Source organism: Vespula vulgaris, chromosome 13, assembly GCF_905475345.1.
Source record: "Vespula vulgaris chromosome 13, iyVesVulg1.1, whole genome shotgun sequence".
NCBI lineage: Eukaryota > Metazoa > Arthropoda > Insecta > Hymenoptera > Vespidae > Vespula > Vespula vulgaris.
Window position 1 is genome coordinate 1742501 of NC_066598.1, and position 25000 is coordinate 1767500.

The 25000-nt window shown below is 32.8% G+C and overlaps 1 protein-coding gene and 1 long non-coding RNA gene across 7 annotated transcripts in view; one reads left to right on the forward strand and one right to left on the reverse strand.

The window, feature by feature from the left end:
• The window catches only part of LOC127068401 (Fanconi anemia group J protein homolog), an 89567-nt gene that overhangs the window by 20230 nt on the left and 44337 nt on the right, over positions 1–25000 (forward strand). For 2 of the 6 annotated variants that reach the window (XM_051004525.1, XM_051004529.1), the window contains exons 1-3: positions 9315–9646; positions 9761–10547; positions 10631–10742. In XM_051004525.1, coding sequence (XP_050860482.1) covers positions 9555–9646; positions 9761–10547; positions 10631–10742 — 991 coding nt within the window. In that variant the 5' untranslated portion in view covers positions 9315–9554. Of the gene's footprint in view, positions 1–9265; positions 9683–9760; positions 10548–10630; positions 10743–25000 lie in introns of those variants that run through there. The other 4 variants (XM_051004528.1, XM_051004526.1, XM_051004530.1 and 1 more) reach the window with 3 other exon arrangements.
• Positions 6709–9193, reverse strand: LOC127068491 (uncharacterized). Its single transcript, XR_007782949.1, has 3 exons — positions 9068–9193; positions 7345–7422; positions 6709–7218 (listed from the first exon to the last, which is right to left on the reverse strand). It is a non-coding gene; the product is annotated as an uncharacterized LOC127068491 (long non-coding RNA).

Consider the following 25000-nt stretch of genomic DNA (forward strand, 5'->3'; position numbering starts at 1 on the left):
TATACCGTCGACATGTAGGACCCTCTCTAACTCGTAAACTAAACGCGTAATCTATGTTACTCGCCATTATCTAAATCATTTGTTTATCAATCTCGATATTTTTTAGAATTGATGACACACACATGCACACACATACATACATATATATATATATATATATATCTACTCATGTGTGTTTTAAAAATAATTGATAACATATGTAAGTCGCAGAAATTTTTTTAATTTTTGTAAATTTTGTTTCTTATTGTTTTTTTTTTGTTTCAAAGAGATTTGCATTTTTCGTCCGATTTTAGTATCATTCATTCGCACTCGTTCATCTTGCACGGTAATAGAAATAGGGACGCTATTGAGAATTAGAAGTTCAGATTTTTTTTTTTTTAGAAAATTATTTGGATAGTAAATAAATAAATAAATAAATAAAGGATGCAAACAGGAAAACAAAAAATTCACTCTATCTAAAAATTTGTTTGAGAACGACTTCCTTATTCGAATAGTATCCGATCGCATCGTTTTCTTGGTCAGACGGACGGAAATAAATTACGTTAAAAGGAGTCCTTGAAACTTTGAAAGCTCCTTCGAGAAACAGGCATTCTGTTCGAAGGAGGATTCAGTCTAGTGTCTCTTCGGTTGGACAAACGGGATTAGACCGATACTTTTTCGGTCTCGTGGTTTCTTCAGTAAGAAATTGTTGAGAAGGTTGCTGATGTAGTATCGATGGTAGTAATAGTGGTAGTAAGGAGAGTGGAGAGGGTAGGTAGGTAATGGTAAGGATTAAAGGTCCCCGTGTGGAAGAGATTATTTCTTTCAGATAATCCTTGTGTGTGGCATCGTTCACCAGCTGTCGAGAGAAAACGAAACGGCTGTATTATATACATATGTATTATACTGTACTATATATATATATAAATACATATGTATGTATGTATGTATGTATGTATACCTATATTGAATAAACATAAGACAGCACACGGTTTTCGTGTTTCAGAAGTTAATCTTGTTTTCAAAATTCAAAGTATCCGATTTCTTTTCTTTTCTTTCTCATTATGTTTTTAACAAATAATATATGTATATATATATATTTTTTTGTATGGAATAATTAATACATTTATCTCGATCGATTAATTTGGATTCGATCAGAATTTTGTCTAACAATCAAACATCTATTCGATCGATCGATTGTTTTTATAGATTAATTATATATATATATGTAGCAGTGTAGAATTTTTATTTTTAACGTTTCTATATAAAATTTGAAGAATAATATTTTTTTTGACGAGAGGTCGCCAAATCAAATTTTCATATCTCAGATGATTATTTTGTTAATAAAGAAACGCAGAGAGGTTGGTCGATTCGTTTTACGAATTGATTATTTTATTTCATTATTAATTAATTTCTCTCTTTCTCTTTCTCTCCCTCTCTCTCCCTCTCTCTCTCTCTCTCTTTGTCTCTTTTAATTAAATACAAATAATTAGACTCTCTCTCCAATTATTCATGAATATTATTTAATTTGTATTTTTCTTCTCGTCTATCTTCAAAAATCATATTCTCTCGACGATATAATCATTAATTTCTGATGCGTCATATTTAGGATGTTCCTTTCTATTGACCTTTGACCTGTTCCCCAGCCCTTATGTCAAATCAACGTAACTCTTAAGGGCGCGATATTTTTCCCCTGGTGTTCAACAACAAACGCCATTTGGCTTACTTCTTTCCCCTTATGGGAAACTACGATCTTAGTGATTAAGATTATCTTCTTCTTTATTAGACGTAATAAGTTTATCTAATTAGCTTCAACATTTCCTTTTCTTTCTTCTCTTTTTTTTCACAACACCCAATTATTAACAACAATAGTTGTAATAAAATCATTATATCTATCTTTTAATCTTATTAATTATTTCATTGAACCTTCCAGTGTCACTAATTTTATCTTTTCTCCAAATTCTTCTTAATTGAAAAATTAATTAAAAAAAAAAAAAAAAAATAATAATAATAATAATAATAAAGTGATATGAATTGTCTAATGAACAATTATCTTTCTAATTCAATTTAATATTATGACCGAAGCTTCGTGAGAAACTCAAGTTACGTACATCATGTAAAGAAAACTCAATATTTTTGCAACAGCCAAGTTACCTAGCTAGCTAGCTAGATAGTTAGCTAACCAGTTAGCTAGCTAGAGAAAAGAGGCAAATAAGATAAAAAATAAAAAAAGGAAAAAACAGGACGAAAAGAAGGAAGGATAGAACGATCGAAAGAAGAAGGTTAAAAAGTTTAGCAAGTATAGAGTATATCCTCGATAGTGACGTATCGACAAGGACGACAAGAAGGACAACTTAGGACGTACTTTTTTTTGCTGATCATTCTCCTTACTTTTCAGTCCCTTTTCCAAGGACCTTCTGTCCGATCCTACAATTAATCTGGAATTGGATAGAAGCTGTTACTCTAACAGATACACCCATATATATATATATATATATATATATATATATATATATATCTTTTGAGTCTCTCACACTTTCGACATTGAATTGATGAGAAAGAGAAAGAAAATGGTAACGTACCAATTCTTTGGGCAGAAAACAGTCTCTACGTAGTTAAAGTGGTGGGAGAAATGGTGGACAGGGGTTATGGTGGGGTGAGAGGAGGTTTCTAGCTAAGAAGGGTGAGGGTGTTCTCGAGTTCACTCAAGCGAACTATAGTGATCACACAGGACATTGAACATCCCGACGCCGAGTGTGCGCCAAATTATAACTTATTTTATGACTTTTTTGCACTGGCCATTTAACCTGCCCCGAAAAAGGAAAGAAAAAGAGTATAGACGTGCGTCCTGTGACCGAATCATCGTCATTCCCCTTTAACCCTCCTCCTCCGCCAACTCATTCCACTTTCTCCAGTTACTCGTTTTCAGGGTGATAAAAGTATATATCTCAGTGAGAAATTTGGAAATGAAATCAGATCGTAATAACTTCCAATTCGTAAGGTTCGACGCCATAAACTTGTACACGTTGTAATTTTTCCATTGACTTGGAAAGTTTTGTCGAGAGATATCAAGAAGAGAGAAAAAGGGGCAAAAATTATTTTGTTTCATACATAGTAAATGTGTGAATGTATACGTGCGTATATGTGTGTATTTTTTTTTTTGTTCTTTTTTTCTTTTCATACAATAGATCATGGATCCTTACAATTTCTTCTCAAACCATCTTCTTTTCTTGTAAACGATATAAAAAGTGTTAGAAAAAAAAAAAAGAAAAGAAAAAAAACAAGAAAATAGAAAAGAAATATACGTCACTTCGTCGATTATGTAAAAAAAACAAACAGAACGTAAAAAAAATTTTTTTTACATAAAGTCGTGATAAAACAAGACACGTACATACTAAATACGTACATATAATTATTTTGTTATTCGAAATTATTTATCAAGACCTATAGATGTAACGTAATAATTTGATCTGTGAGATTGAAAAAAAAAGCTGTTTGAGAAATCTTGATCTTTTTCGAGTGAACTTTAGGCATTCTTAACGTTCGTCATCGTTCTCGAGTAACAGTGAAAATAGAAAGGTCCTTAGGGAGATTTAAAATGAAAGAGAGAAAGAGAAAGAGAAAGAGGGAGAAGGAGAGAGTGAGAGAGATCGTCTTCCACACCGACGACATGAAATATGAAGACGACGCCGTTTCTTGGCGTTGCGTTGGCTCGATGCCACAAAAGGAAGCGTCACGGCAAATTAATCGGCCTATCTACGAGCACGCGAGATGTGTGATTTAATAAAAAGCCTCCCCTTTTACTCGTACGTACGTACGTACGATCGGGGGGTGAAAGTAAGAAGATGAAAAGAGATGGATGAAAGAGTAGGAAAAGCTTCCCCTCTCCTTTCCCCTCTCTCTCTAGCCCTTCTCCACCCCCTCCTCCATCTTCTTCTCCTCCTTCTCTCACCACCGCTATCATGTGTAATAAGTTTAGTTCCAACGACGACGAAAAAGCCATAAAACGCGACGTGTAAGCTCAGCATGATGCCTCGAACGACGATCCTCAAATTTCATGGATCGTCGTCAGCAGAAACAAAGAAAAATTGTATAATGAAAATGTTGAGACGGTCGAATGTTTAATAATATAATAATAGATTGATTTTAATCTTTGTCGAAAATAATGGAATCTATGTATATATATATTTATTGTATATGATCAATCAAGAAGCTTAAGAGTCTTTAATGTTTGCATTAATTTTTTTTAGCTATTTCGTTTTTTCTTTTTCTTTTCTTTTTCTTAGTAAAATTACATAATAACAAAAAATATATATATATATCTTGTGAAATGATTCGATATCGGAAAATAATTTAGAAGAACAATTTAGAAATAATTTGGAAATTACGTGGGATGACATCGTCGGGATGTCTCTCTTACTCGAGTCTTAACGTGGATGTTTTCTACGTGAAACGATTGTTCCTCGAGCGAGCGTACTATAACGTTAGACGACAGGGGTGGTTTCGAGGTTTCCGAAGGAAGTAAGGAAGTAGGAGGGGTAGGAAGGGAAGGGAGGGTGATTTCGATGTAAGAGTACCGGACTCCTGCAAGGGACGGCTAATTCCACTGTGATCACATCTGATCGATGTCCCGTAACTACTACATCGACTGAAAAACTATTGTCCGTTTCTTAACTTTCTGCCAGTATTTTTGTGTCAACAGGAATTTTTCTTAAACGAGAGAACGACGAAATTCTTTAACATTATTTCATTGAATCGCTGTAAAATTTATTCGTTCATTTTAATCAGATATATATGTATATGTATATATATATATATATATGTACAATGTGTACGCAATTAATATCCCTAAAATTATAAGAGAATTTAATATAAAATTTATAGACTTAATAATTATTGGGCTAATTTATATTAAACAAAAAAAAAAGAAAGAATACATATATACTTATAAATAGTTTATTTAAAAATGTATGAGAGAGAAAAATGATTCGACTCTCGAAGTCGAATTATCTCGAATTGAGTGTACATGCACGCGACAATATCTTTCCAATGAGAATAAGGTTTTCTGGACCCCCAGCCAGCATGATTCTTTTATTTTAGTTTTAGTCGAGGACCCACGCAATTTGACCCTCCGTTCCGTGGCCTCGAGTTCGGTCCATACGTCTATTTTCACTCGTTTCGAAGGAAGAGGAAAATATTGAGAGAAAAAGAGAGATAGAGAAAAAATAGAAAGAGAGAGAAAAAGACAGATATATATATATATATATATATATATATATATATATATCATCGTGGAGGGGATGATAAGAAGGCCACATATGGTCTGTCCACCCTTAGCTACGAGAAAAGAGGGAGAAACTTTGGATTCACGTCAAAGGGATGACTATACTCTCGAGTAAGAAATTTCATGGGACTTTTCTCTTTTATCTTATCTATTCTGGCAATAGATAAACGTATCCAGATAAAACCGAATCACGTACCGGTATCAAATGTGCACGATCTGGCACTCTTTAATTAACTCTCCATCTTAGCTTTATCGTCTTGTTTTTCTCCCTCTACCCTTAGACAGACGGTAATCTCGTGGTGCCGATAATAAGACGAATATCTTAATGTTCTTTTTCTTGATTAAACGAGAAGGAGAGAGAGAGAGGGGAAGAGATTATATCATTAATTCATTCTATATTACATAAATATTATTAATGAAATTGTAAATATTTGTTCGTAGATAGTTCGACTGCATGTTCAAGAAAATGTCGTCGTTCGTCGTAATAAAATTTTGAAGGATTACCTCAAAAACGCGAGATCTTTTTTTTCTTGATTATTTATTAAAATAAAAAGAAAAAAAGAAAAAGAAATCAAATGCTGTCAACTCGCTTGTTAAAAATACACGTAACGTGACTATCTTCAACACATTATGCAATTAATAAGAATAATAAATTCGATCAGAGGGTCTTGATAAAATAATTTATTTTCTTTTTTCTTTTTTTTTTCTTTTCTTTCGTTTACAAACTTATTCAACATTCAACGTTCTTGCATTCTCGCGAATTTCTGGAACTTCTTAACATTCGGTACTCGTTCGCATATAATATTCGTCCGAGGGAGATCCTACTGTGATTTCGGACGATGCAATGCTTTTGTCAAGAAAAGAGAGAGAGAGAGAGAGAGAGAGAGAAAACAGCTCCTCTTTTGGGTCAAAAAAAAGAATGAAAGGAAAAAGAAGAAGAAGAAAAAAAAAGACAGAAAGAAGCAAGGATCTCCTTTCTGATTCATTCTCATGGACGAACGTTCTAGCTTGGTATAATGATAAATTATCCGGATTATGAAATATACTGCTAAACCGTGACGGATGTTAGGGTGATACTGGAAGATTGAAGATTCATCTCGAATACGTGATATCACTTGACGAACGATTTGATATTTTTTCTTCTTTCTTTTTCTTACTTCTTCTTTTTGTATTTTCTCTTTCTCTCTTTTGGCAAATAAAAAAAAAATAACACGAAAGAAAAAGATACGAACTTGAAATTAATCGGATTATTTTTCGAAATGCATATTGTTAGAGAGAATGAAAAACACACACGGGTTTGAATAAATGTATATATGTATAGAGAAAAAAAAAATAAGAAAGGAAAGTTTAAGGAAATAAAAAAATTTCGATACAAACCAAATTGTATTTTGTAATAATAAATCAAAAAAAAAAAGATTACAAGAAGTGCGTTCAAAAAAAAAAGGAAGAAAAATTAAGTTAATTGATTCGAAAATGAAATAAAAACAGAAAAAAGCAGAGAAAAAAAAAGAAAAAGAGAGAAAGAAAGAAAGAAAGAAAGAAAGAAAGAAAAAAGGGAACTACTTTATATTCCTCGAACATCTTTTCTGATCTTTTCCCGCATTTTTATTGCACTTGCCGTCAGAGTATAAGAATATGTTTTATTTATATTTCATATTTTTTCTCTCTCTCTCTCTCTCTCTCTCTCTCTCTCTCTCTCTCTCTCTCTCTCTCTCTCTCTCTCTCTACCCTCTTCTTTTTCCTCCTTCTTTCTTCTTCTTTTTCCTCTTTGCTTATGGTGACCACGAGAGAAACACATATTCGTCCTACGAATTTGTTCAGGGTGACCACGAAATATGGACTGAAGATCGGAAATCTTTTCCCCTTTCACGTCCACCCTCTGCACTTTCTTTTCAACCCTCTACCGTTGTACAATTTTCTTTTTCCACCCTTACAACAGGATAAACTTGTTCGCCCTACGTGGAAATATTTTGTCGTAGCCTTTATCGGAAGTATTTACATTCCTCTTTCTTTTTTTCTTTTCTCCTTCTTTTCTTTTCAATCCGAAAAGAAGAAAAAATTAAAAAAAAATTAAGACTTACAAAATCGATTGGTTGTATACAGTTGGATTAATTGAAGAGTATATTTTCTGAATTATTTTTCCTTTTTTTAAACAAGACCTGAAAAAAAAAGAAAAAAGATAATTTTCTTCGCATTGCATCGGTGTGTATTTGGGGGCTCAATTGAAAATTACAAGTAATTCCAAGTAATTAATTGTTAAATACGTATATCAAGGTCAATACGCAAACATATGCGTATACATGAAAAAAAAAGACTATAGTGTCAAGAAAAAAAAACGAGAGAAAGAAGGAAAGAAAAAAAGAAAGATAGAAAAAACGAGTAGAGGAGGGTTGCGCGAAACGGTTTACTCGAACCAACCGAATTTAATCTCACATTCTACGAACGTTCAAGAGGGGTTGTTACACGCAATTTGCCACATTTTCTAGTAATGACTCCTATCCACCCTCCGTATGTTTTATGGGGATCGTTTTGGATATGCATAATTTACGGTCCAGTGGTCAAACTTATGAATTATATGATCGTCTTTAAGATTTCCTATATGAGACAATAACTAAAACGTTTTACGAGATCAGGAAACGATAATATAGTTCGAAAAAAAAGGGAAACTTTAAGAAAAGAAAAGAAAAAAAATGGCAGAAAAAGAATAACGACGAATGATTAACAACTGAAAAACAAAACGAAACGAAACGAAATAAAACAAATCTCAACGTTGTTAACATTCGCACTGGGAACATTATCGTTAAGATCGTTATCATAACCGTGTGAAAGTGCAAGAAGGTAGGAAATCTTTTAAACTGAAACGTGAGCGGAAATTGCGATACAAACTTTAAGAATAATTTCATTGCAAGTACGTGACCGTTGCCCTTACCTCCACTTGCCAATCCCTTTCCTTCCACCCACCCTGGTCAACCTACCCATAGGGCCCATTTGTCCTACGTCTACGACATTGTTTTCTCGCTCTACTTTTACGTAATTTTTATAATATATAAGAGGATTAACGTCTTCATTATGTATACATATATATGTATATATAAAAAATGATTCTTCGAAATCGTTGAAAATCTTTCTAAAAAATGTTTTTATCGATATCATTGCATAATCTTACGTACATGTTCTTTTTTTCTTTTCTTTTCTTTTTTTTTTTTTTTTTTTTTTTTACGTTTGATCTCGAAAGTGGACACCCTGTATATATACCGTACGATATACATACGTACACGTACATATACGTAAGTAAGTACAACGCGAAGAATCCGTGGGAAGTTCCGGATAATTTGATAAGGAGGATTCATGCCCGGTGTCGAGAGATGTTCCAACTGGTAATATAACATTCTTTATTCCAGACACACGCACGCGATATGGGTTTTAAATTCTGTTACTCCTTTGATGTTACCACCGCACCAAACAAAATTTCGAAGAGCTTGGAATCAGAATTTTCTTCTTTACTTTGAAATCCCCTTACCTGCTTCTCGAACATAAATCCTTGAAAAAAAATAAAATAAAAAGAAAAGAGAAAACATAGAGAGAAACAAAAAGGAAAAGAAAACAGAAATCCTTTTCTTTTTTTTTTTTTTTTTCTTCTTGAACAAGAAGAAAATTTTCTTTTCTAACCATTAAATGATGACATAAGAAATGAAAGAAAAAGAAAACAAGAGCTAACATTGTATCTATCGCGAATAAGTAATTTTTCGCGAATTAATATTCAATTAGAGTATTTTAAGATTCAAAGGATACGTAAGTATTTACCAAGATGGAGAATATTTCCCGCGAATAATTTACAGCCAATCGGATTCTTGGCGATTGGTCACGTGATCTCTCCTGTTGTTTGAACGACAAAGATGATAGTGTATTGTTTTTATTCGATATCCTTGTTGTTCTCTATTGTCCCCAGCGATCCAACGTTGTTTTTATTTAATTCGAAAATATTTTCAATAGGTGAACGATAATAAAAATGTTCGATAAAGGTCAATAAGTAGATTTCTCGATATGCCAAATGCGCAACACGTGTGTTTTTGTTTCTATCGGATAGAACGTGAGTAATTTGAGAAGCGTGGCGCGAAGAAGCCGTCTTATAGTACGTTGTTTGTTTCGACGATAATTCGTGTCTATTTCACTTCGTCATTCGATTTGCTATAGGTTATGTTATAACATGTGAAGAAGAAAATCGTAGTGATTAAACGTGTTATCGCTGGTGCAGTTCTTTTTTTTTTAACCTTCGTGTTTTCATCGATCCATGCACGTGACTTTGATAACCATTATCGTTATTGCTACGATCTTTTATTACTTGATTAAGTTCTACGTAGAAGATTGGTTCTACGATTTTGAGTTAGTAATTATATTGTTTAGTTTAATTAGAAGGAGGTTAGGTTTAAGATTGTGATGTTAGCACAGTATGTATGTGTATTAAAATGTTATGTATATATATAAATATCGTTACAGAATGGATTCATCTAAATCAAAAGGAGACAAAGAGGGAGTTGACACAGATGTTTTTGAAATTTCATCGGATGAGTCTTCTACCGAAGAAGAAAGAATAAAAAATTCTTTACCTTTACGCAATGCTCTGAAACAAAAATATTCTTCTATTAAAGAATATATCAACATTAATTCAAAACCTACAGATAGTGTCTATAAAAAGAAAGATCCAATCTTGCTTGATATAAGTATGGAATCAGATTCCAATAATTCTGATAATTTTAATCAATTATCGACTTTGAAACAAGGACAGTCTTGCGTTGAAAAAAGTACTAGTACTGATATAAATCCTAAACGTAGCTACGAGAAGACTGCTCCAAACGTGTTTGAGATAAGTACAGATACAGATTCTGATATCTCTGATGATTTTACTCAGTCCTCTTGTGTTTCGCATGCTGCAAGAATGACGTTATTTTCTTGGAAGAAACAAAAACGAGTAAGTGCAGATTCCGAAGATGACAATAATGCTAAAAGAAAAAATATGTCTATAGTTTTTGATAATACCTCGGAATCTACATCAAAAACAAAACAATCCAAAATAAGAAAATTATCAGAACGACAAAGGTTTACAAAGAATAAAGATACACTGATTAAATATTTGGAGCCACCTATTCCTCCCATTATTTCTGAGGAGATCAAAACGAAAGAATTTCCGATGACAGATGTAACGCAGCACGAACTAATCATCGCTGGCAGTAAAGTGAAATTTCCAGTGAAGCCATATCCTTGTCAATTCGCCGTAATGAATATAGTAAGTTTTTCGTTGATATTGATTTCTCATTTGATTTATAAAAAAACAATCGAATTAATATAATTATTACTCTTTTCTCTCAGCTTATTCAAAGCTGTACAAAAGCAACCCATTGTCTAGTAGAAAGTCCTACCGGAAGTGGAAAAACTTTGGCTCTGCTTTGCGGCGTACTGGCTTGGCAAGACAGCTACAATGGTGAGTGAATATTCTAAAAGCTTATATTTATAATAATCTAACTAATTCGTTCTAATGTTCTCAGCAATTTATTATTCGTTAAAATTTCACAAATTTCATTAACAATTTTTTCAATGAACATTTTTTAAATTCTTATATAATAATAATTAACTTAATTATGGAACATTATTGAGAAGATCGTATAACGATTTAAATCTTTTTAAATTTAGAATTAAAAAAAAAAAAAAAAGCCAAGAGCACAATTAAAAGGACATAGGTTCGTCGTAATTGTCTTGTAAATTAACGAGCTACTCCTTCATTCTCGATTGAAGAAAACTATCGTCCAATTAGATAGACATTCTTTCTCTTTCTCTCTTCCCTCTCTCTCTCTCTCTCTCTTACTCTCGTCATATTAATTTGAATTATTAAATCGTTTGTTTCCCCTTAATGGTGGCCCTTATGTACCATCGCCGGTAATTTCCAGTTCGTCTACTACGTGCATGCATGCATGCATGCAGTTAATTGTCATCCGATTTCGCGCAATTTCTAAACAATTAGAGTAGACTTCGTTTAGAGATATACGTCATGGTACCAGTTCACGAACGTCACCAAAGTATATTATAGTTAGAGAATCTTTCTCATTAAATTAATTATTGGTATTTGTTAATCGAATTAAGGTATTGATATTTTATTTAATAATTCTTTTCTTCTTATTTTTCTTTTTCTTTTTTTTTTTTTTTTTTTTTTTTTTCTTTATTTCATCTCGATACACATAAGAGAAAGAAAGTACATTCTATTAATGTTATAATATTCTAAGTCTATGTCATGTTTATATATAGATAACTCGTGTACTCTATGTCTCTTTTAAATTATTCCTAATTGGCTCGATAAACTATACCATCGATTTCTAAGTGTAGAGATAGAAAGTAACAGTAAACGAATATTTATTTCTATTAAATAATTAACTTTTTATTTATCACGTAACATGATTCTATTTTTATATGTATACAAATATACGGAAATACGTATCGTCTTGAATTATTATATAATTGATCATATTAAGATACATTGTATTAACGTAGGAAAAAAGATTTTAAACGAACATTTGATTCGTAGGAACTTTTTTTTTTTTTTATAATTAATCTCATCCTATACATACATACATACGTACGTACATACGTACGTACATATATCTTTATTTTTTTTGTAATATTACATTTATAATATTCATTTATAATTTATTTAGAAAATATTTGAAGAGTTTATATATATACACATATATATTTATGAAGGAACGTGTATACATACATACATACGTACGTACATACGTACATATATTCGTAATAAAATAGAATAGATGCGAATCATGTAGTAAACGGTACGTGATCGAACCAACGAAATCGCTATGGTGCAATAATGGCTCGAAATTTAATCCGTCGAACACGCAGCGTTCACGACGAGGAGGAGTCTGGAGCATTGCAAACATTCGGGAGGCAAACGATCGCGTGCCATTTCGAGGCTCACGTCAAATTAAACGCTCCCCGACGTTAACGTCAAATTTGCGTGTTCTACTCTCTCTCTCTTTCTCTTTCTCTTTCTCTTTCTCTTTTTCTCTCTCTCTTTTCCTCCTTTTTTCATTTGTAATATTTTTATATATATATATATTTTTTTTTTCTATCGGAATACCAAAGTCACAATCATCCGACGAATTCCTCGTATGAAAAGCAATTATTATTATTTATAAAAAAATATTTACATATTGAATTTTATTCGAGTACGAAAAAATGTGTAGTTTCGTTCGAGAAAAATATTAAGAATGTATCAGGTGACAAAATGTTTATTTAGAATCAAATAATCTAATATTCGCGCGAAGTATTAAAAGAGAATATCGTGTATTAAGAAAATATTTTAAAAGGATTAATACTTTAGGAAAATATTAAGCCTTAAATAACTATAACGTTTCTCCAATGTGTATGTTAAATAAAAGTAATATTCATGGAATATTAGGTGACATAACGTTGACATTATAACTATAGAAAGAGATAAGGGATTAAAATATTATCGAGATATTACAACAACAAAAAAGAAAAGAACGCGAATAAAATATTTCGAGGAGGAAAAAAGGAAGAAAGAAAGGAGGAAAAAAAAAATATTTGAATTTACAAGAGACGATAGTAAATTAGAATGATATACATAGATACGATGGCACAGGTTGGTACCTCTACTTGAATAAAATTTATTTTCATATCCTCGCGAAGTTGACACAACCTGAAGAGAATATAACTCTACCTGTATCTATCTATATACGTATATATACACATACATATTATTTGGTGAGCCGATACATACAATTTTGATAATTAGGTAAACGAGAGAGTGGAAATAGGGAAATAAAAAAAGAAAGAAAGAGTGTACCCTCGCGTTTGGTTCGTGGTACGACCGATTGTAGTAGGCAGATATAACTGTGTCACCATAGTTCGGGGCCACCTGAGTTATCCTTCTTTTTCTTCTTATTTTTTTTCTTTTTCTTTTTTTTTTTCTTTCTTTCTTTTTTCCTCTTTTTACCAGCTTATAATTTCTTTTATGCTTTAAAACCCGGCCACCGTCACGCTCTGTCTGAGGTCGAGTGGTACTGCTAGCCGCGAAATTGTAAACTTAGGCAAACGGGGAGACGACGATGACGACGACGACGACGACGACGACGACGACGACGACGACGACGACGACGACGACGACGACGACGATGTTTGAGAGGTCGCATAAATTAGGTGCTCGAGGAAGAATGGAAAATCTTTCTTTCCCATCCGAGACTCTCTGGTAGTTTAATCGATAAGATTCTCGCTCGACGAGTAGGGGTGTCGCGAGATTTATCGCTTACTTTCCTCTTCCTCTTCCTCTTCCTCTTTCTCCTCCTCCCCTTCTACCTTCCACCACCATCACCACCACGACTACCACCCCCCTTTCTGTAAAAAGAGGCCACGAGTCCTTACTCTCCTTTTTTCCTACTCAAATTAATTCGAATCCAATTAGTTCCCTTCCTTCTTGAATAATAATCCTACCGTTTGACATTTTATGTAATACGATGAGAGAGAGAGAGAGAGAGAGAGAGAGAGAGAGAGAGAGAGAGAGAGAGAGAGAGAGAGAGAGAATTTATTCGTAGATTCATGTTTTATCGATCACTAGGGAATTTTCCTTTTATTTTTCTTTTTTTTTTCTCTTCTCTCTCTTTCTTTCTCTCTTTTCTTTTTTTGTCATTAATTCGAAGGACAAATAATTCGAATTTTTCTTGACTTCTTTCATAATATAACAAAATCGACGATTTTTACACGACAAAAAAAAATAAAGAAAACAAACGGACAGCGAAAGAAAAAAAATCGTGTGTAAATTCGATAAGAAATGAGAGACATGAGAAGATATTGTTAAGAACCTCGCGACGAATTTAGTCTGATAATGGTAGTTGGCTAACGCTAGCAAAGGGAGACGACGACATCGAGAGGGTAAGAGGAATAAATTTGGAAAGTTTATCGCGAGATCGCATGCTTGCTAATGTCACTTTATTATTACTGGCGAACATCGTCGTCCTCGTCGTCCTCGTTGTCCTCGTCGTCGCGTTGTCCTCGTCGTCTTTGTCGAATGAAGACGTCGGGAAGGACGAAGAGAAAGAGAAGAAAGACCGTTTTACCTGGTGCCGCTCTCGCGAGGGAGGAGAAGTTCGGAATATAACCGGTAGCAAAAAGAAAAAGAGGAAGTGGAGGTGGAGATGGTGGTAGAAGAGATGGGGGAGGGGGAGGAGGAGGAGGAGGAGGAGGAGGAGGTGGAGTGCCTATTGTACGAGCAAGGGAACTTGGAAAGTCATAATAATTATCGGCGAACGTGGAATTATACATTGTGTCTCCCATAGTCTTCGAGTCGTCGCCATTTTGTAGCTTCAGCATGCAATCACCTTTCTTCTCTCTTTCTCTTTCTTTCTCTTTCTCTCTCTCTCTCTCTTTCTATCTCTCTTTCTGTCTAGGAACTTCCTTTTTTGTTTTTTCCTTTTTTGTTATTATTCTTTTACAAGCATTTTATTATTTCATTTAATTGAATATTATTTCACGCGTTTTTACATGTTTCGTCTATTTCTAATCTTTGATTTATCTTGTAAATGTATATTTATTTTTTTTTTTTTTTTTTATGTTCATACGAGCTTCCATCTTTCTTCGTTCTCATCGTGCAAAGTTTAGTTTCCATTTGTTATCATATCTATATCTTATTATTACATTATCCTGATCGTTAAGAAACTTTTTATAGGAAGATAAAAAGTCGTTAATGTTTCATTTTATTGACATTCGTTATTAAGATGTTCATTGTTTTTTTTTTTTCTTTTTTTTTTATTATTATTATTTTTTTGTATACATCCCACCACTGTCATCACATCCCACCCCTTTACTCATTACTATCTAATCCTTATGCCATCACTATCAAATAAACTTTTCTAAATATTCAGGATCGCGCTTTTTAATCAATTTAATTCCCATAAGGAAGGAGAATATTTTCCATCGGTATTCCGTACTACACATCGGATCGATTTATAAATTATTGGCCCCATTAACCATCGTCTCCCACATAATCAATTATTCGCCGGGCGTCGCTCGCTCGGCAATTTTCCTAGCTGCGGTTTATCGTCGCGAAACTTCATAAACGAGCTGTTCTACTAAACACACACACACACACATACACACGTATCAGAGAATATCAGTATACTCTATTTCCCTCTTGATGTTGATTTAACGCTTTTATCGGATGATAAAATATCTCCCATGAGAAAACGAGAGGAAGAGAAGGAAAAAAATAAAAATTAAACGAAACGAAACGAAACGAAAGAGACAGAAAGAGGGTAAGAGAAAGAGAAAGAGAGAAGATTGAACAGAAAAAGAGAGAAAGAGAGAAAGAGGGAGTCTCTCTTATTGTAAAGAAAAGCGTATGCGTATATAGGTGGAAGACGTGAGATCCGTTGGACCCGCATGCGGACCTTATTGTGTCGCAAAAGGGCGTATACGGTAGGTACCTTAATGTCGGCATGGATGAAAGCGTGGGCCCTCCTTTGTCTTTTCCTTCGCGAAGCTGCCACAGCAAGTAGCCGTGCTCTGCGGGTAGCCCTGCACCATTCCAGGGCTACTGTTCTTCGATCTCTCTCTCTCTCTCTCTCTCTCTCTCGCACGCACGCACACACACACATACATACATACTCTCTTTCTCTCTTTTTTTTACTCTCTATGTCTTTCTCTTTCTTTCGGATAGTTTCGCGAATCTTTTCGTTCGAATTCCGTTAGAGGAACATTTAGCTGAGAAAAGAATTCGTTGGAATGGGTAATCTGAGATTTATTTATTTTAATTAATGATCGTTGTTTTTTATTCTTTATTTTTTATCTTCTTTTTTCATTTCTTCAAATACAAGTTTGTCCAGTACGATTTGTTTAAATAATAGATCGTAATAAGAATTAAAGTATATAATAATAGTTTGAAATTAATATATATATATATATATTTATAATATAATTATAAATGAGTTAATAGAAATAGAAATAGATATAGATAGAGAGAAAGAGGGAGAGAGATTGAATAATACTGAACTGATGGTCCAGGTCAAGAGAGAAAATCGACGAATAATTTTATAGACTAATAACTATTATTATTATTATTATTATTATTATTATTATTATTATTATTATTATTATTATACTAATTATAATTATAATAATAAGGATACAGAACTTAGTTTATAATTAACACAAATTTAAAGAGAAAGAAAGAGAAATAATAAATTTAGAAAGATCACAAAATTAGTTGAAACATTAGGTCAATCAAAACAAAGAGAGAGAGAGACAGAAAAAAGAAACAAATTATTTATAGATTTCATATTATTATTATCAAAAAAAAATAAATGACAAATAAATACAAATAATCATATCGATCAATGATAAAGGATAAAAATACGTACATAGTTATAAAAATTAATGTAAAACAAATAGAAAGAGAGAGGTGGTGGATGGTTCAGCTTAAGAAATGGAAGATAAGAGGACCCCCCAAAGTCACGCTGGGCGCCGCAACTTCCCAACCACTTCTGAACTTCTCTCTCGGGTGGTCCAGAACGTTCTCCAGCTCCTTCGTGATCCTTCTTTTATAGGGACCCACTCTCTTTCTTCTTCTCCTCTTCTTCTTCTTCTTCTTCTTCTTCTTCTTCTTCTTCTTCTTCTTCTTCTTCTTCTTCTTCTTCTTCTTCTTCTTCTTCTTCTTCTTCTTCTTCTTCTTCTTCTACTTCTCTATCTCTTTCTCTCTCAGATCCTTTCGATCCTTTGATCGAGCAATGGAACTTCCTTTCCGCGAACGCATTTTCAGAGTTCCTTTCTTATCTTTCTTCTATACGCGTCGATGCATCTCATGGGGATTACTTACGATAGGGTCCGCGTGTGTATGTATGTGTATATTCTTATGGGAAAGCTAAAATATTTATGATTTTATATATGTGTGTGTACGTATGTAAGATGGTGAATAATTATAATAGATATTTTACAATATATGTTTTATACGATTTTTTAATCGTGATTGATATTTGTAAGTGAAACGTTGAAACATTTTTTATTACTAATTGAAATGTATTATTGATGCGAAAGATTTTTAATTAGTACAAAAGATTTTTAATTACGATTGATCGACGCATTCGTAATTATTATGAAAATATATTAATTTATATATACGTATATTATATATATATATAAAAAGAAAGAGAGAGAGAGAGAGAGATTAAAAAATAAATAATTTTTTCCTTTCCCATTCTTAAAAAATATTAAGCGAGTTTCTCTGATCTAAGATTAGAACAATAACATTAGTCTCTAATCACCGTTTTATACATTTTTCAATATTCGCGTATACGTATAATTGTTACATTTATTTATAACGTGAGCATATTGTAAGAAATGTTAATTCGCGGCTTCGATTTCAACTATATAAAAAAAAGAGAGAGAGAGAGAGAGAAATGAAGAAAAAAATAAATAAAAGAAAAAAATGCATGGTAAAAACGCGGTACTCTAGCATTTTGTTCAATCGCCAACGTTTACGTAGACATTTCGTGATGTAAAAAAACGGAAAAAGAAAAAAAAGGGAAAAAAATCGACAAAAAAGGCAAATGAGCAACAACTTGCCACGAGTTAACAACAAAAATAACAGCAACAAAAAGAGAGAGTTCGACGCGTCGTTAAATCGTCGAAATCGTTTTTTCTGACCGATTCTCTCTCTATCTCTCTCCTTCCCTCTCTCTCTCTCTCTCTCTCTCTTTCGTTTTTTACGCAAACGAGTTGGTCAGTTGGAAAATGTTTTATTTTTCTTCTCTCTTTTTTTTTCTATGTTTCATATTTTATTTTATTTTATTTTATTTTATTCTTTTTTTTCATTCTTTCTTTTTCCTCTTTTTCTTTTTTTTATTTTATTTTATTCTCTTTTCTTTTTTTTTTTTTTTTTTTTTTTTTTTTTTTTATATAAAACCTCGATAGAATCGCAGATGTTGTTTTCTATTCGTCAGCACCATGTAGTTAACAAATTTGAAGCCGCTGTCAACTTTCGCTCACAGATTGACGGCTAAAAAGTGACCTTTCGTTCGAAGTCCCTCGTCGAATTGAAAATCGAATCGCAATTGAATCGTGATCGGACCAAGTCAAAGCCTCGAATAGAGTTTAATCCGTTAGCATGATTTAAACGTGCGCGTGAAATCCTTTCTATATAGGTATGCATATTGTATCCTTACTATAGGTATTGATATCAATAGGTATAAATATTTCTTTGATATATCTGACTTTTTGTTGATCACTTTTTTGTTAAAATTTCTAAAATTAGTTCGATATTATAATTAATATTAAATAATAATAATTATTAATATACATACATATATATATATATTAACAATGAAAATAATTTTTTTTTTATTTTCTTTTTTGTTATTATATATTTAAATTACTCATATCTATATATTCGTATAAAACGAATGAAATCAATATCTCAGTTTTTCTTTCATTTTCGTTTTTTGGATATTAAAGAAATTTTAACACAAAATATCTACGAAAATGGCAATAAAATAAATAATATTAAATACATATAAGAAATCTAGCCATATATCTGTAAAAAAAAAAAAAGCAAAAAGAGAAATGAATTCTTATTTATTACAATAATTAACTAAACAGAATTATACGCGTTAATATAATACACAACTCTGTAATATATTTCATACATACTAAAGCTTCTTAAATCTTTTTCTTTTATCTGTTAAAGTAGAAACAGTACTTGGATATATACTCTCAAAGAGCGTACGAAGAAGAACGAGATAGACATACTCTATCTCTCTCTTTCTTAAACAAATAAGAAGAAAAGGGTTCAAAGCAATGAGGAAGAGAGAGAGAGAGAGAGAGAGAGAAAGAGAGAAAGAGAGATAGAACGATCGGTAGTCGAGCCGCTTAGTTAAGTGCAGAAACTTCTCCTGTGCATTCTAAGCTGCATATGCACTTCCCCATACGCGTATACACTAACACGAATAAACGCACATCTACACATACATACATATATACACAATGGTATACAAATTTATAGCGTGCATACGCACAATATGCGTGCACACGAAGTTAAACAAAAGGTGCTTTACTTGCCTAGCTACTGCTGTCCTTCTTCTACTAACATACACATGCATACATATATATATATATATATATATATATATATATATTTCTTATTCACTAGAAATATAAATGTATGTATATATATGTGTGTAGTGGGTCCATGATTCCGCCGATCATGAATATGTATTGGAACATTGCGGAAGATAGGCATAGAAGCGATGCGAATTCTACCGAAATTTATATGTGTGTATGAGAAAGAAAGAGTGAGGGTGAGTGAGATGAAAGAATGAGACAGAGAAAGAGAGAAAGAGAGAGGGAATACTTGTTCTCTGTACACTGTGAATGTGTATGTCTTTTTCTAGCGGAGCGTGTGAGTAAGATCAAAGAAGCCGCTCGTGGTTCACCCTCTCTCTCTCTTTCTCTCTTTCTCTTTCTCTATATCTATCTATCTTTCTCTTTCTCTTTCTAGTGGCTACATACACGCATTACACGCCGCCATATCCTTTCCTTCCTTCTACTCCTCCCTTCTTCCTTTCTCACACATTCACATACACATACACATTCTCATTTGCTCGCTCACTCACACACGCACACACGTTCCTATACGTGATTTTACATTTCTCTTTATTTTTATCTTGTGATAATCGTTATGTCTCTGTTTATATATATATATATATATATTTTTTTGCTTTTTTAACGTGCTGTTATTTTATTTTATTTTTTATACGCGTGTGTGGTAATGCACTTCTGTCTCTTTCTCCATCTTCTTTCTATATTCCGATAATCGTATTATCCTCTCTTTCTCTCCCATTCGAAATAATTAATAATAAATTTTGTTGTATAGTTTGAGATTCTTTCACCCTTCCTCTATATGTTTCATTTTTCATAGAATGTTAATCTCATAATTTTTTCTTGGACGATTTTGAACTATTAATTTTCTCTTTGAATATGAAATTGTTAGTTACACTTTTACTCGCTCTCGATTCTTTCTTTGATCTTTTTATAAAACATGATTGATAATTAATATAAAAATAGATATTGTTATTCGATGTGTAAATAAAAATAAGTGAGAGATTAATGAGAGAATTCTTAAACTTTTTTATAGATCAAAGAGAAAGAATAGAAAAAAAAAAGAAAGAAAGAAAGAATTTACGGAAACGGAAGTTTGAAACGTTAGTACTATCGAGAAAACGTTTACGTCGCGATAATGTACTCGCAAGACAAAGAAAATTTTCTATTTTCTCTATCTCTCTTTTTCTTCCCCCTTTTTCTCTTTCTCTATAATCCTAGATGCAAGTAAATGCTAATTAATGACCGTTAATCGTCTTAATTACCACTCTTAGAGCTACTGCTGACGATCAACGATGCCTCTGGTACTCGAGAATTTAAAAACGAACTATTATTTCTCAAAGTATTACCTAACTCCATTTTCTTTCTTTTTTCCCTTTTCCTCGTTCTTTGCTTTATTTGAATAAATAATAAAAATAACATCTCTTAACAAAAATTTATCGTAATGTAATTTTTAAATTAATTAAATTGCAAATATCTACAAATTAATTTAATATAAAGTTAGAAATGAAAAAAAGAATATACCCCCCCCTCTCTCTCTCTCTCTCTCTCTCTCTCTGTGTGCAACTAATTTTAACTTAATTTAATTTGGAAAAATGGAGTTTTGGCTTATAACTTTTTTCTTCTTTTTTTTCTCATTTTCTTATTAACAAATGTCACATACAAATAGAACGAGTTTTTCTCGTTCTGCTTCTCGTTCCGCAAACTCACTTTTTTCCCACAGTTCACCACAGGGTGACTCTCCTTCAGAACAAAATCGATCCATCCGGTCTCTCTGTCTCTCCGATTAATGTTTGAGCAGCCCGCCGAACCGAAATTCTGTCCCTAGAATTGAAGTCCGACGAAACCAGTGGCACCCTCTGTTCGAATAACGAGGAAACCTCTCAACTCTCTAGCTTTCCAGTTATTCGAGACACGAACCCTTTCTAACGGGTGACAAAAAATTATTATTATCAAAAATAATTTCTTGAAATTTATTCACTCGTCTTATTCTAATCGTACGATTAGACGAACGAGATTCTTCCAGCGAGAATTTTATATAACGTTTTTGTTCTATTTTATTTTTAACTAAATATCAAATTTTTTGTCTCTCTTTAATTTCCTCTTTCCTCCTTCTATCTTTTTCCTCGTATCGTCATTTCAATTAAAAAACAAATTTATTACATCTTTCTTCGACTTAATTTGTTATTCTTTCCATTAGAAATTAAGTCTCTTTTCTTTCGTTCAAGCTCTTAAAAGTAAAAAAAATAAGTAAATAAATAAATAAAATAAAACAAAAAATGAAGCGATTTAATTATTTTTATCGAGAGGATAGATATAAGATGTGTCACTTGTTCGTTAAAACGTGTATTGGAAAATAGAATGGAATAGGATTTCACGTATAACGAAGGATTACGTTCGATCCATTAAATTCGAATTCGTATTCGGGTATCGTTATCAAATTAGATAGTAGTAGTGGATAGATTGGTAGATAGAATTGGTCGAAATGAAAATGGAGCAAAGATCTCATTAACGTTGGTGTTCTTCGACGCGCTTTACTCACGAGCCATTTCTAAAAGCACGAGAAGAGTCGAGCGAGTTAAACTGAACGACGCCAGTGAAATGCCGAGCCTGTTTTATTGACTCGAGCAAACCGCGTTGGCAAAACGTTTTATTAATTTAAACTTAATGATAGACTCTATAAATGCCTGTATTAAATATTATTTTTTTTTTTACATCGAGTAATTAAGCTACGTGAAATTTCTATTAGATATTTTATTATAAGATTTCATTTCTGGATCGGGATAAATTTGAAATTTTATAAAAAAAACAATTCGATCATTCGAGTCATTGATCATTGATAAATTAAACATAGGAATTCATTTTGTATACGTTGATATGTACGATTGATATTTTTGAATAACTTTTTTTTACACATCGTATCATCGTAACCATTAAAACGCGATATTCGATCTCCAATGTTAGAAGTATTAATAAAATTAGAAAAAAAAAGGAAAAAGAAAAATCGTAGAAAAGCATAGAAAACTAGAATAAATATCGATATCATTTCCGCGTATGATACCGCGTAGAAATACGAGATTATTATTATCGATTTGATAACAACGGAAGGACAAACACGAACTGGCAAATAGGAGAAATGGAAATGTAGGGAGTCGAGTAGGATTCGAAAGGAAACAAATTCGTTGAGAGAAAGAGGAATGATGGGAGGGTGTGAGAGGTAGAGTGAAAATAGAGAGAAAAAGAAAGAGGGAGAGAGAGAGAGAGAGAAGAGGATAGAAAATTCAAGAAGAAGATAAAGAAGAAATATAGAATGAGACAGAGAAAAAGATCTCGACTGACAGAGAGAGGATCATTTCTTCTCGTGTTTGTAACGTTTCTCTCTCTCTCTCTCTCTCTCTCTTTCTCTCTTTCTATCTCTATTTCTATCTCTTTTCTCAGTACTTCTTCCGGTTGCACCAAGTAAATGTAAAAACATCGTCGTAGGGCGCGCATCGATGCACAACTTGGTGTATTGTTCTCTCGACAACTATTAGAGAAGGAAAAGAAAAGAGAGAGAGAGAGAGAGAGAGAAGTAGTATAGTAGATATATAAATCTTCTGTGGAAAACGAATCGGAACGCGAAAATCCGAATACTCTCACCTCCTTTCTCATTCTTTCTCTTTTCCAAGCGCATTTTTAATTTCTATTGTCCTAGAGGACGTCTCCTCGATGTCGCGTTGCATCTGCCTACGACCACGAGGATTCTATTTCTCTCTCTTTCTATGTGTATCTATCTGTCTATCTATTTCCATCTCTCTCGCTCTGGCTCTACCGCATCATTATATGCACTTTAGTCACGTGATAGGAACTCCTATCAACCTCATTTTCTCTCTCTCTCTCTCTCTCTCTCTCTCTCTCTCTCTCTCTCTCTCTCTCTCTCTGTCTGTCTGTCTGTCTGTCTGTCTATCTGTCTGTCTGTCTATCTGTCTGTCTATGTGTGTGTATATATATATATATTTCTCTCTCTATCTCTATCTATCTCTTTCTTTTTCTAGTTGATACCCGCATCTTCTATCTTTCTCTTTCCATTTTATTCCTGCATTTACATCTCCATTTTCTCTCTCTTTCTCTCTATTTTTTCTTTTTTTCTTTCTTTCTTTCTTTCTATTTTGTTTCTACATTTACATCTCTCTCTCTCTCTCTCTCGTTCTTGTTTTTATCTATATTTCTTTAGTTTCTTTCTTCTCTTTTTATTATGCACATTGTATCTGTTTTATTGCCTAATATTTTTATTCATAATATCTATCTATCTATCTCTATCTGTCTACCTGTCTTTCTCTTTCTATTTAGTTTCTGCATTTACGTCTCTTCTTCATCTCTCTTTCCTTCCCCTTTTTACGCACACTGCATCTATTTTATTTCACAATATTTTTATGCTCGCAACAACGAATATCTATCTTTCTTCTTTCCATTCATTTCTAACATTTACATTTTAATGCTATCTTTCTCTCCCCCCCCCCTCTCTCTCTCTCTTTATCAAGTTTTCTACATAAAAACTCTTCACTTTCTTTTCTCATTCTTTTTTTGTAAATAGATATCGCATACATTTTATTGCATAATATTTTCGTATCGTAATATCTATCTATCCGTCTTACCGCCGTACTAAATATATAAACAATTAATAATTCCATAGGCATCAAAATTAAGACAAACAAAAATTCTCTCATCTTTCTCTTTTTAGTTTCATTTCTACATTAATATCGTTATCATTCCCTTCAACCCTCTCTTTCTCTCTCTATTGTCTCTTCATCCTTCTCTTATTAACATTCCGCATTTTTCTTTTTTATCTTAATCACTTTTAAAACGTACAAGAGTAGAAGAAGACGACGACGACGACGACGACGAAGAAGAAGAAGAAGAAAAAGAAAAAGAAAAAGAAAAAGAATAATAAGAATAAGAACATGGACAGGCGAGATGCATTCTAGGTGTAGGCGAAGCCACCCCCACATCTCGGCACTAATTAACCGATTCTCATTACGTAGTCGCGTTACGAGGTTGCATTTAATGAGACCACCGTCGGTAGGTACCGGATTCCTCTCCTCTTTACCTCCCTCCCTTCCCTCCTTCTCGTTCTATCCCTATCTTCCTCATTCTTATTCTCTTTTTTCATCTACCATTACATACAGTCAGCCATTTCTCATTTCTTTCTTTCTCTTTTTCTTTCTTTCTTTCTTTCTTTCTTTCTTGCTTGCGTTCTGTTTCTTCGATTCATCTTTCTTCTTCCTGATCGACGCGTCACTACATCGATCGAGTTTAATCATAGGTGGGAATACTTTTTCCATTTCCAATGAAGATATAATTTCTTTTACTACAACGTTATAATTGAGAGAACAAAGGGAAGGAAGTGAAATATTTGAAACATCGAATTAAACTTCCCGATTTCACATTCTTGTTCTCTAATAATTTAGAAAGATAAATAGATAAATAGATAATATTCGTGCTGATTATATACCGATTAAAAGCGTAATTAAAAGCGTACTAAAGTCAAATTGATATTTCGATTTCGATTTCTTTGTTTTTTTTTTTTTT